Source organism: Leptonychotes weddellii, chromosome 16 (genome assembly GCF_054177405.1).
Source record: "Leptonychotes weddellii isolate Sample4059 chromosome 16, ASM5417740v2, whole genome shotgun sequence".
In the NCBI taxonomy this organism is placed as follows: Eukaryota; Metazoa; Chordata; class Mammalia; order Carnivora; family Phocidae; genus Leptonychotes; species Leptonychotes weddellii.
In genome coordinates, this window is record NC_138384.1 from 40,291,188 (window position 1) to 40,306,949 (window position 15,762).

The 15,762-nt window shown below is 55.5% G+C and overlaps 3 protein-coding genes across 5 annotated transcripts in view; 1 reads left to right on the top strand and 2 right to left on the bottom strand.

Annotated features, from left to right (window-relative positions):
* Positions 1-5,728, bottom strand: part of SARS2 (seryl-tRNA synthetase 2, mitochondrial) — a 9,305-nt gene extending 3,577 nt beyond the window's left edge. Inside the window, 5 exon segments of the mRNA XM_081806862.1 lie at positions 362-486; positions 569-709; positions 1,229-1,258; positions 2,629-2,724; positions 5,462-5,728. Coding sequence (XP_081662988.1) covers positions 362-486; positions 569-709; positions 1,229-1,258; positions 2,629-2,724; positions 5,462-5,728 — 659 coding nt within the window.
* Positions 5,711-8,860, top strand: MRPS12 (mitochondrial ribosomal protein S12). Of its 3 annotated transcripts, none has more exons than XM_081806860.1 (3): positions 5,711-5,827; positions 6,338-6,405; positions 8,160-8,860. In XM_081806860.1, the coding sequence occupies exons 2-3, from the start codon at positions 6,357-6,359 to the stop codon at positions 8,528-8,530; spliced, it is 420 nt and encodes a 139-aa protein (XP_081662986.1). In that variant the 5' UTR covers positions 5,711-5,827; positions 6,338-6,356; the 3' UTR covers positions 8,531-8,860. The 3 variants fall into 3 exon arrangements, with proteins under 3 accessions (XP_081662986.1, XP_006739454.1, XP_081662985.1); XM_006739391.3 differs by lacking the exon at positions 5,711-5,827 and adding an exon at positions 5,926-6,017; XM_081806859.1 differs by lacking the exon at positions 5,711-5,827 and adding an exon at positions 6,069-6,093.
* A 207-nt stretch (positions 8,861-9,067) lies between these two features.
* The window catches only part of FBXO17 (F-box protein 17), a 6,998-nt gene continuing 303 nt past the window's right edge, over positions 9,068-15,762 (bottom strand). Inside the window, exons 2-5 of the mRNA XM_081807897.1 lie at positions 15,127-15,421; positions 13,316-13,411; positions 12,392-12,527; positions 9,068-10,597 (exon numbers count right to left, since the gene is read on the bottom strand). Of these exons, the coding sequence (XP_081664023.1) occupies positions 10,454-10,597; positions 12,392-12,527; positions 13,316-13,411; positions 15,127-15,421 (671 nt within the window). The 3' untranslated portion in view covers positions 9,068-10,453. The remainder of the gene's footprint in view (positions 10,598-12,391; positions 12,528-13,315; positions 13,412-15,126; positions 15,422-15,762) is intronic.

Here is a 15,762-nt window from a genome sequence, read left to right on the forward strand (position 1 = left end):
AGAGGATTAGAGAGCCGGCGGGAATGAGTGGCAATAAGACAGAGAGGGAGACCAAGGGAAGGGGGAGGAGAGGAGTGGAAGGGAGGGGGAGGCAGGGAGAGAAAGGGAATGGGGTGGCGGCAGAGACGGGCCTGGCAAAGGGGGAGAGAGATGGAGAGAGACACAGGAAGCAGAGGTGGAAAAGGAGAGAGAGGGCAAAGGGAAGAGAACATTAGGAAGAAGCGAGAAAGCTGGAGGGGGACAGAGAGCCAGGGCCAGACCAGAGTCAGGGAGGAAAACCCAAGGGAATCAGGGGCCAAAGTGGGGCAGGGACAGACTGCCGTGCACACACAGACAGGACGGAAGGCTGGGGGAGGGGCACAGGCCTTCTACAGGGTCCAGCTACATCCCAGACCCTGGGGGTCCCCACCCCAGCCTGGGGGATGGCCCACCTGGCTTGTCTCCGACCACGTGCAGCACTCGGGCCTGGCTCTCGTCCCCGATGGGCTGCAGAGAGACAGCGGGAGTCACAGGGGAGGTGGTCCCAGGCAGACCCCCCGGGCCCCCCCGGGCCTAGCACGGTGCTCACCACGTCCGGGTGGGTCCGGTTGGGCAGCCTCAGCGCCTGCAGGAAGAACTGCTCCTCGAGCTGGGTCTCCTTGGGGTACAGGACCATGAGCTGCTTGCGGATCTCCCGGCCATGTGCCCGCAGGCTCTGATATTGGGGGTCCTGGGGGCGGGGGCAGGTGGGGTCAGCCCAGGAAAGGGCAGGGGTCCCTCAAACCAGTCTGACCTCCAGCCTTGCTGGCAGAACCTGTGTGGCGGACTCTCATGCTGAATTTCCTTTTGGGAAATTCCCTCCCCTCACCTCACCACCATGTGGCATGTCCAGAGGGTCATGACTCAGGCCTGGCCTACCAGAACATTCCATGGCCTTGGCCACAGTGACAGGCTCAAAGACAGGCACATGACCCAAGCCCCAGGACTACGGGTGCAGCTGTCAGGGAAGTGGCCCCCTCTGCGCACCATCCTGGCTCCCCTTTCCCTAAGGGGAGAAAGTTGGTCTGGGAATGAGAAGAAAGCGGAACCAAATATGGAGCCAGGACCGAGCCAGCCTTTTGTCTCATGAATCAATAGATTCACTTGGGTCAACAGTCCTGTTTGTTGTCTTTGGTCACATTGTAGGAATCAGGACTCATGTGGGACCTGCCCGCTCCCACTAGGGATGGGCATCAACCCCCTGTAGTACCTGCTGCACTTGACCGTTGTCCTGGTTTACCTGGTGGAAGAGACGGAGAGGGTGATTAGGTTCCTGAAGTTGGGGCCAGGGAGGTGGGAAAAATGGAGGGGTGAAAGGTCAAACAGGGCCAGGGGGTGTGGGGTGGGGGTGGGGAAGGGGTTCTGAATTCCTTGCTCTGCAGATGCCTGGCCGGACAGACCTCTGTGCCTCAGTTTCTCTCTCAGTAAAGCCGGGAGGAGGCAAGATAACAGACAGTAATCACACCTGCAGCTCTGTTGACCAGGAGCTACCTGTCTCCACAGAGGGCTCTCACAGGGTCCTATTTCTCCATAACCTACTCCATAAAGCGGGCCTCGCTGTGCTCCCCATTTCGTAAATGACAAAACCGAGACTTGGAGAGGTAAAGTCTGTGGACTTGTGACCTTCTACGATCTGGAGCAGCAGAGGAGAAAGCAGGCTAGACTGGAGTCTGAATGTGGGGTGCCTCCAAGCTGTGCGTCCTTGGGCAAACCTCGTCCCTTCTCCGAGCCTCAGTATGCCCATCTGTGAAATGGGCTCATAGGAGCTCCCCAGCAGGGTTGGCGCATGGCTTCCCTGGAAAGATGGGTTAGCACTCACTGAACGCTAACTGTGATCACTTCTGTTGTCTGCACTGGCTGCCCGCCTGTGACGCACGTCACCCGGGGCCTGGCACTTCCGTAGTAGGGTCACCGGGAGATGTCACTAGCCTTGCAACTGGCCTTCGAGCGGAGTGGTGGAAAGCAGCCTGAATGCCTGGGTGCGAATCCTGCCCCAACTTTCTGGCTGTGACGCGGAGGCACATTTTCAACCTCCTGGGGCCCCGGTGTCGTCAGTTGCAAGTTGGGTTTGGACTGTCCCTGTCTCCCAGCGTTGTGAGGGCTGCACCTAGAACGATGCTTGGCACACAGTGACTGCTTATATAAACGTCTGCTGTTGATTTTATGATGACTTTTCCACCCCCTGTGGCAGATGCTATTGGCTGTCCAACCCAAGACTATTTGCCCTCCATCCTCCAGTCCCACAGACACCTGACTCAGTTCACCCTCCCTGCGCAGCCTGTAGTTCAGGGAGCGTGGGCTGAGCCGGGGGGCTGCCTCTCAAGGATCCCTAAGCCCGCTGCAGTAACTCTGTCCCTCCTGCTGATGACAGGTGTGGGTGTGGGGTGTCTGGGCCCAAGAGGCATGAGGGGACTCTGCTGGATGCTTCGGGAAAGGTCTCCCCGCTCTTGAGAAAGGGCACGCAAGCCCTAGAAAAGTCCCGTTTTCTACCTCCGGCGGCATCATACAAAGAGATGTGGGTACTACGCCAGCCACCGTGGACTGCGAGAGGGGAAACTGAAGTCGAATCAAGAGGGTGAAGCTCCACCCACCTGGGACCCCCATGCTCACCAGCAGGGCCCGTACTGCCTCAGACACAGCCTCCTTCTCCTCCTCCAGACTCCGGATCTGCTCCCGCAGCTGCCTCAGCTCCTGCCATGTGGAGATCTGGGGGTGGACACGGGAGGGAAAGGCGTGAAGTGGCCACTGTGTCCTGCCCCTTCTCCCTGCAGCCTCGGCCTCTGGCCACCTGGACCCCAGTGGCCAGTCCCCCTCCCTTCCCCCCCTACCCCACACTAGCGCTCCCTGATGTGAAGCCCGTGGCTGCCCAGAATGAAGACACGTTTCCCAGCCTCCCTCACAGGTGCGTGTACTCCCGTGTCCAAGTTCAACCAGTGGACATGAGCAGAAGTGGCAGTGTGACTCGGGTCACCTCCTTAAAGATAAGCCCCCATGTTGGACTTTCTGTCTCTCAGTCCCCTTGGACCGGATGACGGACTGGGAGGAGAGCCAAACCGGACAACATCCTGAGGGATGCGGAGCAAGAAGGTGAAAGGACCCAGGTGCCGAGGGGCATGGAGCTGAGGCCCCGCCAGCGATCACCTCGGAGTCTCACAGAAGAGAGAGGCAGCCGTCCTCTGGGGCTGCCACGCCAAACCTGTGCCCTCCCACATGGCAGGCTCGGCTCTCGTTCATGGGCATCCCTACGGCTGTGAGGTCCCTCTGTGAGCCCACATCCCTGGGCAAACCCCTCGGACCTCTCTGGCTGTGGTTCTCCCTTCGACCAAATGGCGCAAACAACACCGTCCTCCCTCCTGGGGGCTGGACGCGGGAAGGGGAGGGCAGGCCACAAGGCGGCTCCCCCTGGATGTCTCCTGGACACTTCATGCTCACTCTGTGCAAGAGTGACTTGAGGACAGGCATCTCTCCCCCCAGATCTGCTCTTCCTCCTTAGGCACAGCCCCAAGAACTCCCATCCCCCACCCCGGCCCTGTGGCCAGGCACCATGTCCTGACCCTTCTGCCTCAGGGACATCCATCAAGTCTGTCCTCCTCCCATCCCCTGACTCCTGCCCCCATCCAGAGCCTGTCCTCTCTCGCGAGGACCCCTGTGCCAGCCTCCCAGCCTGCAGGCTCACCTCCTCCAGCCAGAGTTCTTACACAAGCGCTCTCCCGCCTGAAAGCACCCATAGCTTCCCAGGGCTCCGAGGAACAATTCACATGCCTTGTTATTGCCCAGAAAGCCACATGCCATACTTCTCTTCATGCTTCACGCCCTAAAGGTGTGTTTTTCAAGCTTTGGGATGTGATCCATTAGTAGGTTGTAAATAATTTAGGATCTCTAAACCAGCACTTTAAAAGGCTGTGGTAGGGGCGCCTGGGTGGCTCAGTCGGTTAAGCGTCTGACTTTGGCTCAGGTCATGTTCGCAGGGTCCTGGGATCGAGCCCTGTGTCAGGCTCTGTGTTCTGCAGGGAGTCTGCTTCTCCCTCTCCCTCTGCCCCTCGTCCCTCTTCCCCACTCATGCGCACTCACACACGCTCTCTCTCTCTTTCGCTCTAATGAATTAATAAAATCTTTTTAAAAAATAAATAAAAAGGGGCGCCTAGGTGGCTCAGTTGGTTAAGCGTCTGCCTTCGGCTCGGGTCATGGTCCCAGGGTCCTGGGATCGAGCCCCGCATCGGGCTCCCTGCTCAGCGGGAAGCCTGCTTCTCCCTCTCCCACTCCTCCTGCTTGTGTTCCCTCTCACGCTGTCTCGCTCTCTGTCAATTAAATAAATAAATAAAATCTTAAAAAAAAATAAATAAAAGGCCTTGGTAAAGTACACATAAAATTTGCCACTTTAACGATTTTTAAGTGTACAGTTCAGGGGCATTAAGTACCTTCACACTGTTGTGCAGCCATCCCCGCTGTCCATGTCCAGACCTTTATCTTCCCAAACTGAAACTCTACACCCATTAAATGTTATCTTCCCATTCCCTGCTCCCCCCAACCCCTGTACGTATATACCGCATTTTGTTTATCTATTCATCCATCTACGGGCACTGGGGTTCCTTCCATCTTTTGGCTACTGTAAGTAATGCTGCTATGAACGTCGGTATACAAATACCTGTTCAAGTCCCTGCTTTCAGTTCTTTGGGGCATATACCCGGAAGTGGGATTGCGGGATCATAGGGTAATTCCATGTTTAACTTTTTGAGGAACCGCCACCCTTTTTAATTAGTTTTTCTGAGCCTTAGTTTCTCCTCTGATAAAATGGGGGCAATAATGGCACCTACCTCATACGGTGGATGTGAAACTGAAACGAGGCAAATATGTACAGAGCACTTAGAACAGGACCATCCTCAGCACCTCAGCAAGGTCTAGCAATATGGTGACTCTGGTTCTCGATCCCTAGCATGTAGTATTGTATTACTTACCAACTTATTCTCAACACCTGGGACATAGTAGATGCTCCTTAAATAACCGTTCGGTAGAACCGTTCATTCATTAGATAACCCTATCTACCCTGCTAGCTGTGGGGCAGCGGCAGGTCTCCACCTCTTACTCTCCAAAGGCAAACCCCTCCATCCTCGTCTGATTCACATCCCTGTCCCCCATGTTCTGCCCCCTCCCCCCATTTTCTTTTGTCGTTTTAAGCCTGGCATGAGGTTGGAGCCCAGAGGACATGGGCAGGTAGTAAGTTCCTAAGCGCAAAGCAGGTACTCAAACCGACGCATAATGGGTGTGTAGATAGTAGGGCCCTAGCACTCCGTGGATAACTGGCACACGTATGCGTGCCAAGCACACCAGGTTGGCTAAACTTGGGGAGGAACGAAAATTCCCGTAATTGATTCGCCCCCTGCTGGAGAGTATCTTGCAAGCCCAGTTCGGCCCCGCAGCTGATGGCCCACGCAAGCGCACTCACGATCGCGGGCAGGTCTTCCGGCCGCAGCTCCCCCTTGCGGAGCCGTAGGGCGCGCGCGGCCTCTTCCGGGCATGCGCAGAGCGACTCCATGTCCAGCTGAGGGAGAGCGCTGTAGCCCTCGCGCGCGTGCTCGTACAGGAGGTTCCGGCCTTGTCTCTCCGTGGCAAAAGTTCTCCTTGGGCTATGGCTGCAGGCACAGCCTCTCCGGGGCCAAAGACCCCGAGCAGCCACCAAAGGCCACAAGCGCCGCGCCACGGACGCAGCCATCTTGGACAGGAGACAAGGAGCCACGCACCCTTTGTCCCGCCCACTCCGCGTTTAGACCAATTGCAAAGCAGCCGCCCTGCCAATCAGACCCTGGACCGGGTGAGCGCCTCTCGTGCCTCAAATAGAGTCCGACGAGAAAAATTGACTGAGATTGACTCTGTCGTTGACCAATCGTCGCTTGTGTCCCGCCCCTTCAGTGCACACGAGAGGCAGGTCCAGCCAATCCCGGCTGGGATGGCCTCCGGAAGTGGCTAGAAGCCTGTTCAGCGTGCCTGCGGACCCAGCTAGGGTCGGTTGAAGTAGATGGGATGCTCGGGTTCTCCAAATCTCCCCGGCCTTCTCCTCAGTTTCCCTTCTCCTCCTGTGTGCGGGGGGAGGGGCGGCGGGTGGGCGGGAGAGGTTGCTGGGTGCCCGAGAGCCTACTCAGAGCGAAACTAAATTTAAGGAGGGAATTTCTGTCAGCAGCGTGAGGGGTTGTGGTTCGACCGTCAGGAAATTCCTTGGGTTTAATCCGAAGGCTCTGAGGACAGGATGGGGAGAATTGGGGCCCTTCCCCGGCTACGGCCACTTTTCCCTCTTCCTTCCTGATTCTCTCATCCCCTAACACAGGGACCCTGCTGGCAGCGGGATGTCCTGGTCCGGCTTTCTCCGTGGCCTGAACACGTCCCTAAGCTCTGGTAAGTTGGGGGCTTGAGCTGCAGAGACGCAGCAGGACGAGGGTTATCCCCTCTGGGACTTGGGTGCCTCTGCCGCAGCCCCGGGGGGAAATCGGGGTTTTAAATTAGGGATGCACGGATGCATGGTAGGTTTTAGCGGAGCTCGGGCCGCAAGGGCAAGAGGTGGGAAGTCATTGCGTTGGGGGCGACTATAGGTCGTCAGGTGGGTACCAGGAGTTTGGGTCAATTATTGATTTCTTCAGCAAATACTTATTAAATAACCTCCCCTGGGTGAGACATCCAAGCAAAGGGTTTAACTCATTCATTCAGCTGATATTTTTCAAGATCCTGGTGTGTGCCAGGCACGGAGAGGGATGCTTTGCTTATGTCCTTATGGGCTCGGCAGACATCAGATGCTTCTCATGGCCAGTCACTCTGCAAACTTTTATTAAGCACTTTCTGGTTGCCACTCACCAAGGATCACATGACAGGCTTGCGACCTGCCCGGGAACTCTGGGCTAGTTTGACATGCATCTCTCACCGTAGCCTCTCATACACCGTACTCGAGGAGGTGTGATTCTGGTGCTTCTGATACAGTGAGGACACCGAGGCACTGAGAAGCAGAGTCTTGCTCAAGGGCATACCACTAGGAAAAGGCTTCTAGCAATGTCTCACCCCCTTTGAGGATTCTACTGTAACTTGACACATAAGGAGACATGGAAATGGATAGTAGGGCCAGGACCTGCCCTGGATAGGGAGAGAGTGTAAAGTTTGGGTGTAAAAGGTCATCCGTGCTAGTGACAGGAAAAGGGTGAACCTAAAGCCCTGAACTGGGAGCTCCAAGAGGGTATGCCCAGGGCTGTCTCTGTCACCATTGTGCCTCCATTATTGGGGCCAAGACAGTAGGTGCTCAGTGAATGTTTGCTGAAGAGAATCCGGTTATGGTGGCATCTTCTTACGTCCTATCCATGAACAAATCATCAGTTTGCCTTGGAAATATATTCCCTCCCCTACCTGTCTTTCTTCTTAGTCCACTGCAGCCACACTGCTCCCTTTTCTGTTGGTGTGTTGGTTCTGTTGGTGCTGGAGCAGGATGAGTAAGGAGGCAAGTAGGGAGATGAGGTCAGGGAAGTAATGGGGGCAGATCACCTGGGGCTTCATGGGCCACAGAAAGGACTTTGGCTTTGTCCTGAGTGAGATGGCACTGCAGGAGGGAGGGCTCTGAGCAGGGTGGGGCATGATCTGACCCAGCTGTCCACAGGCTCCCTCTGGCTGCATGTGGGGACCAGACTGTAGGAGGGGGGAGAAGTAGGGCTCAATAGGCGAGGCTGGACAGGGCCAGAGTGGATGCAGTGGAGGAGGGAGGAAAGGGTCTGTATCAAAGTTCGGCTGACATCATTTGCTTATGGGGGTTGGAAGTGGGTATGACGGGCAGGAGGAGGGACACCTCCCTGAAACACCCCATTGGGTTGCTGTGGAGATGGCATGAGTTCACGTAGGTACAGTGCATAGAACAGTCCAGGACACGATGTGAATCTGATCGCTTTTATTATTTTTAAACAGCATTAAAGTCGCTACCTTCCTTGCACAATAAAAGGAGCTAATTCACATTAAATGTTTAAAATAGAACCTGACAGGTGATGGTTGCCCAGTAGATGTTATTACTCTTATTTGTGACTGCCCCCAGACGGAAACAAATACATGCTTGGAACCATGCCTAGAACTCTTACCCGTTCACTGGGATAACACCCCCCCTCCCGGTTGTGTGTTTCCAGGCCTAGCCCTGGCCTCCCAGCTCCGGACCAGCCGCCCCATGGCCACCCTGAACCAGATGCACCGCCGAGGGCTCCTGAAGCGGCCGCCCCCACCTCTGGGCCCCACGGCCGGCCGGCCGCAGCTGAAGGGCGTAGTGTTGCGCACGTTCATCCGAAAGCCCAAGAAACCCAACTCGGCCAACCGCAAGTGCTGCCGCGTGCGGCTCAGCAATGGCCGAGAGGCCGTGTGCTTCATCCCCGGAGAGGGCCACAGCCTGCAGGAGCATCATGTTGTGTTGGTGCAGGGCGGCCGCACTCAGGACCTGCCTGGCGTGAAGCTCACTGTTGTGCGTGGCAAGTATGACTGCGGCCACGTGCAGAAGAAGAAGTGACCGCCAGGGCCACCTTGGCAGGCTGGGGTTCACCCAGAATAAGAACCTTCCTCTGTGGGTGCCCGCAGTATCCTTGGGAAGTTCTTCCAGCTCTGGAAGCACCTGGTCCTGGGTGCAAATCCTGGCTTCGCCTCTTCCAGCTGGAACACTACTTGCCCACAGGGGTTCTGGGTGTGGATTAGTAAAAGCACCCCTCTGTGCACACCCTTGCCTTTCGTGTATAGAGCATGGGCTCAGGGGGCGGGGGAACCCCTTCTGCTGGGATAGGGCCCTGTACTGCCATCTGCTGGGAAGGGGTTGCAATAAACACACAGACCCCTCCGCCCCTGACGGTTGTCGTGTGAACCCTCCTGCATGGTATTTGCCCACCGCGTGGTATTAGCCATAGAGATTCCCGATGGGCCTTGGTTTCCTCCAGAAAACAGCTCCACTCACAGTATCCTCCTTGTTGGGTTGGTGAAGATGAAATTCGATGCTCTAAGTGCAGAACACCTGCAGGTGGCTACTCCGTGGGAAGCTCTGGAGTCAGGTAGGCAGCACCGAGGCCCATTTCCCTTTCCCGCAGGCCCAGGATCTGGGCAAGGACAGCTCGGCTGTCAAGCTTCCTCATCTGTGGAAGCGGTGTTGAAAGGCTCGGAGGGCATGCGCTGCTGCCTGCCTGGGAGCTGCTCCTCTAGGTTATTTCCAGACTCTCACACACCTGGGTCCGAATCCTGGCTCTCCCTCTTTGTTCTCTGACTTTGAATATTTGTGTTTCCCCCTCTGGGCCTCAGTTTCCTCCCTCGGGAAATGGCACCGAGAGTAATACTGACCTCACCTGATCACATGCGTGGCCACTGGGAGCTGTCCTTCCATCACTGGGCTCTGTGCAAGTCCTGCCTTCCCTGCTTACTGGCCAGGTGACCTTGAGCGGGTCATTGAAACTCTGAACTTGTTTCCTCCTGGACCGAATAAATAACTGTCTGCCCTCCGTTTCCTGCATGGAGCTTAGCACACCTCCTGAAGTTCTCACGATTGGAAACCTCCCATAGGCCTTTTAGGATTAGGGCTGGGGGCAGACAGTGCATTGATTACAGACAAAAGTCCCCCATTGTTCACATTTAGCACCAATTTTATTGAGCCAGTTTGTTGGCTGTGCCCAGGTGGGGAAATAGCACAGACACTAGGGAGGCAGGCATGAGCCCTTTCCCCTGTGGCACGCCTTGCTCTTGGAGTCTGAATGCAAGAGAGTGGAGAAAAGGAGTCTTGCCCAGCGGGAGGGGACCTGCCCCTGGCGTAGAGGCAGGAGGGGGGGGGTCATGGTTTGGGGGATCAGCAGGATCTCAGGAGTTCTGGAAGGAATGGCACCAGCCAGGCTCAAAGGGCAGGTGCTGATGAGTGGTGCTGGAGGAGGTCACATAAGCCTCACATCTGAATCCCAGAGACCCCCAAGACTACAGAAAGGGTTCCCTTTGATGCCCCTGTTGGTGACCTCAAGGACAGACTGCCCCGCCTAACCTCTGCTCCCTGCTGGGCAGTCGGCTTACCCCACAAATATGCAGACAGGAGTCACTGTCCCCCACTGTTACAAATCCTGGTTTGGCCTTTGTTTTTTGACTCAGTCCACCAATTAACATCCACTCGTGTAAGAAAACAATTTGCAAGCAAAGTAAACATCTGAATTACTCTTGAGTAACTTCCTGCACCCCAGGAAGCTGGGGAAGTTGTGAGCAGCCTGGTTGGATCCCTGGTTTCTTGCACAGCATGTGGGCCACCATGCTGAAGCAGCAGCAAGTAGGGTTCACCGGAGGGCCACCGGGAATGGGCCACGTGGGACCCCCACTGTCCACAGGTACCCGACTCCCAGCTGCAAAGCTGCCCTTGACTGATGATGATGTCCGGCAAATGGCAGTATATTCTGGAAGGCTGGATCAGCCTGGTCGGCTAGGATAGGCGGATCCTGACCCTCACACTGGAGTGGGTCACGAGGGCGCCATAGTGGCCCACCCAGGAACGCGTGTCCCTCCCATACTGCTCAAAAGACACGTAGCGGATGCCCTTGCCGAAGTTGGTGAAGACATGAGACACCTGCATGGGGAAGGAGAGCGGGAGGGTGAGGACCTGTGGGCCCTTCCCTTCCTCCCCTTCCTCAACAGGCACTCCCCAAGGACCAGCAGGGTCCCAGGCCCTGCTCTAGGGGCTGGGGATACAGCAGTGAAGAAAGCAAAAAGGCCCTGCCCAGGTGAAGCTGATGGTCTCGTAGGGGACTCAGACACTGAAGACAACTGGGGGTACGGGGCAGGGGGGTGGGGCTGGACAGTGAGTGAGCAAAGGCACCACTAAGACAACACGAGCAGAGACCTGAAGGAGGGGAGGGAGTCATGTGGGGATCCGGACAAAGAGTCTTCCAAACAGAGGAACAGGCTTGGGGCACCTGGGTGGCTCAGTCAGATAAGCATCTGCCTTCGGCTCAGGTCATGATCCTAGGGTCCTGGGATCGAGCCCTGCATCGGGCTCCCTGCTCAGCGGACAGCCTGCTTCTCCCTCTGCCTGCCGCTCCCCCTGCTTGTGCTCTCTCTGACAAATAAATAAATCTTCAAAAAAAAAAAAAATTTCTCCCTTAAAAAAAAAAAATAGAGGAACAGTCAGCACAAAGGCCCTGAGGTAGAAGTGTCCTGGAGCAGAGAGGAGAATAGGAGGTGGTGTCAGGGAGGTAAAGGGCAGATCATGTGGGGCCTTGTGGGCCATGGAAGGACTCTGGCTTCTGCCTTTTCTTATCCTTTGCAAAATTTTTTTTAATTGAGATAATATTCACCTAACACAATGCACCATTTAAAACTACAATTTTGTGGTTTTTAGTATATTCACAATATTATGCAACTATGACCAACTAATTCTGGAACATTTCCATCAGCCCAGAAAAAAGCCTCATATCCATTAGCTGTCACTTCCAATTCCTCCCTCCCCCTAGCCTTGGCAACCACTCATCTCTCTGCTTTCTCTCTGTATGTCTTTGCTTCTTTGGGACATTTCCTATACATGCAGCCCTACAGTGTGTGGCCTTTTGTGCCTGGCCTCTTTTCACTTAGCATCCCATTGCCAGGGTTCATCCATGTTGTAGCATGGGTCCATACTTCATCCCTTTTTATAGCTGCATGATAAAACTTTGGCTTTTCCTCTGAGATGTAGCCCTAGGAGGTTTACAAGCGGGGAGACTTGTGATCTGACTCACTTTTAAATGGGATCTTTCTGGATGTGTGTTGGGTGGGGGGAGGAGGAGATCAGAAGAGGAAACAAGGCCACCTCAAGGGTTTGATTTTTTTAATTATTGTTATTATTAATTTTTAGAGAGTGCGCCCAAGCTGGAGGGGGAGGGGGGCAGAGGGAGAGAGAGAATCATAAGCAGGCTCTGACACCAGGCTCAATCGCATGACCCCGACCTCGTGACCCAAGCTGCAATCAAGTCAGACACTTAACCGACTGAGCCACGCAGGTGCCCACAAAGGTTACTTTGATAATAGGTGCGATAACTCAGCACAGGCTTGGGAGCCGGCCTGGGTGTGAAGGGAGCCCTGCGTGCTTTAGCGTGACTTGGGGCCAGTCACAACCTTGCATGCCTCAGTTTCCTCGACTCTAGAATGAGGATAGAGGCAAGGACTTTGATTTAGCAGTGCCTCCCAAGCACCTAGAGCAGTGCCCAGCACACAGTAGGGGCTCTGCTAATGAATTAGTTGGCAAAACTCTGGGAAGAGTACCCGGGCGGAAGTAAGGGTTCGGTGGTTGTTGGCTGTTACTGTTAGAGACTTCCAGCCGTGATGAAGGCTGAGAAGGGTATCTGAGCAGGTGGGAGGTGGGGTGGTCTGGAAGGCAGTCTGGACCCACCTGTCGGCAGCCTCTCTCCGTCCACTGAAGGACCGGGTTGGGTGAGGCCGAGAACTTGACCACTTCGTTTTCGTACACATCCAGGAGGCGGACCCGGAGCCGGTAGATGCAGCCACAGTTCTCTCGGGCACCCCACCTGCCAGGTGGTGGTGAGCCTTGATGCCCCCGCCTCCCGCCCGGTCACCAGGCTGAGGGCTACGCCTCCCTGCACTTTGATGAGGGTCGCACACCCCACGTTGCATATGGAGAAGTCAGGCCCTGGGAATTTGCGGGGAGGAGCCTGGGTGCTCCTGGGGTGGATTCTAGAGGCTTTGCCTTGGATGAGTGTGCGTGGAGGGGGAGGAGGATGGTGTCTGGGGAGGAACCACAACCTGGGAGAGGAGGAGCCTGGGTCTTTCTGGGGAGGAGCCAGAGCCCCAGGGAAGAACCTGGACTTTGTTTGGGGGAGCAAGACCTGGAAGGAGGAGCCCGAATGCTTTGTGAAGGAACTGGGGTGCTCTGGAACCAGGGCCAACTCTGTCCCCTCTGAGTCTCAGTTCTCAGGGCGCAGTGCTCCGAACCTTCCTGAGGACTTGGGTGTCCACAAGCCCTTAGGGTCCATGCTGACTGGCGATGAGGGTGGAGTTCATGAGATGGGGTACCTCGTTTCAGACCAAGCCAGTCAATGGCCCCCATGTCAACAACCCCGGGGCCTGCTGAAAGGGGACAGGGAAGGGTGCAAGGGGGGGCGCTGAGCTCGTCAAAGCTCTGCCCCTCCCAGCCTCTGCAACTGTGAGAGTATCCCCTCCCCACTCAGCCTCACCGTGAAGGGCACACAGTAGCCGCGGCCAGACCAGGGGGCTGATGGGGGGCACAGAGGAACCCTCGTGCAGCACGGCTGCCAGCCCCGATGGCACTCAGGGTGGGTTGCCATTCTTGACTCACCAGTCGGCCACACAGATCTCGATCTGGGCACTGTCCAGCAGCTCCTGCCACACTCCTTCCATCACCAAGTCTACAAGCTGCCTCTTGAAGCACCATCTGGGAAGGGGAGATGGTGTAGGGATGAAGAAAGCCACAGCCCAGAAATCACCTCCTCCAAGAAGCCTCCCCTGACAACCCTGTCTGAAGCAGCCCCTCGGGGTTTGCTCTCCTGGACAAGATGTAGGATGGGCTGGGCATGCCCACTGGCCTCTCCCCTCCTCTCCACCATCCTCCACCAGGCTCTGGGCTCCAGGAGGCTGACCTGTATGTCCCTAATATTTGTGGAGACTGGAACACGAGTACAAATGGAGGCCCACACTGGGCAGGGAATTCTGGAGCCTCCTAAATAAAGTGTGGAAGCCCAAGGGCTAAGGTTGTACTGCCTGTATGGACAGGTCTCCCTTACTCTCCCCTTCTTGCTGGGTTAGCCAATGGGAAGCGCTAGCAGGAGAAGGAAGGGCGAGAGGAGAGTAAAATCGGGTTATTTAGCCTCCCGGCTCCCTCCCAAGGGATCAGCGTGGGACTGCCGTGTCTCTCCATGAAAGGGCACAGCTTCACGGGGCCCTCTTCTCACAGCCTTCCCTGTCTTATGGCTCAGGAACTGCTTCCTCCCCTTACCCTTGTCAGGTCTCGGGCTGGACATGACCCTTTCCCTCACTGTTACTAGCCTGGGGTTCATGGAGTATCCCTTGTGGTCTGCCTACACCTTTGTAAACAGTCCTTCTCCCCTGATTTGAATATGCCATCTAAAGATCTAGAAGGATAAAACTGTGAAGTTACTGGAAGTGATTATGAGAGAATACTGTTAGGATCTAAGGGTAGGGAAGGATTTTTCATGCAGAATTTCAAAAACAGACTCTAAAGCGAAAAAGAGAAGAATTTGATCATATGAAAATAACGACAAAGAACACCATGGTCACAGTTAATACAGATGGTAGAGTGGGAGATTCCCAGTGTCCAGGATGGACATGGGGCTAACATCTAAAATACACAAGGAATTCTTGTATATCAACAAGAATGAGATATCAACCCTAACAGAAAATATGAATGGGCAATTTCCAAAAGAGGGAATCCAAAAAGCTAACAAGCACACGAAGAGATGTTTAATTATTAGTAAATCGAAACATGCAAATCAAAACATCAGTGAGACATCACTTCACCCCTAATATACTGGCAACTACTAGAAAGTTGGGTAATGCCACAGGAGAATGGTTGAACATGGGGGGAGGGAGCGAGGACAATGGGGATGGGGTGTGAGAATAAAGAGAATCAGTCAGTCAGCTGTTCTGATGTCTCTGTAGACTCAGAAGCTCTGGAGCCAGATTACCTGGGTTCAAATCCCAGCTTCACCATTTATTAGGTGTTGGCTACCCTTTGTGCCTGTTTCCTATTATCAAGTGGAGATAATGCTATCCATGTCACAGGGTTGTTGCCAGGATTCAAAGAATTATATGTAAAGCAGCTGGAATCGACTAAGTCCTCTAAAGGTTTGTTGTTTTGTTGTCATCATTATTTTACTGTTTATGTGTTTCATGTCTCCCTCGCCCCCTTTCTGAATTCCCCATTTCTGAATTTTCCCTGTATCTCTGGCATATAAAACAGTGCCTGGCACCTGGCAGGCCCTCAACAAATATTTGACAACTATTTGACTGACTGAATAAATGAATGAGGAAAGGAGAGGGTGAAGGTGAGTGAGGGTGAGAATGAGGACAGAGGGGTAGGGTTTCTCTCCCTCCTCGGGGCCCTTGCTCCAGGGATCAAGGGCCACTCACTGGAAAGAAGTCACGAAGCAGGTCTGGGAAGGAGCCCCCGGCACCAGTGTTAGGTTCTTTTCCACAGCCCAGCCGTTCCCGCCGTGCTCTACCTCCCAGCCTCTGAAGCCCTCTGTGGGATACAACAGGGTTGAAGACGACGGATTCACCTGCCGCCTGCCCAGAGAACTGCCCGCCGCCACCCTGTTTGCCCCGCCCACCAGCTCCTCCCTCCGGCGCTCCACGCCCGGTTTCTTCGACCCTGGCCCCGCCTCCCAGCCGCCGGCATTCCTGGCCCCACCCCACGACCGCGTCACTCAGCCCTGCCCACCCACTCAGCTTCTCCTCGGCCCCATTCGGCCCCGCCCCCAGCCCGCCCTTCAGCCCCTCAATCTACTCGGCTTCTCCCTGGCCCCGCCCCGGGCTCGTGCCATCATGGCCCCACCCTCTCCTACCACAGCCTTCGGGCTCCTCCTGCCTTGGCCCCGCCCACTCGCTCAGTTCCCCCTCCCCACAGGCTCTCAGGGTGGCTTCATAGTTCTATACAAGCCCCGCCCCCGCCAGCACCCAATCAGCTTTTCCTCAGTCCTCCCTGGCTCCTCCCTCCTTTTCCCCGCCCACTGAGTCTACAGTCCCAGCCCGCGTCATTCCCGCCAG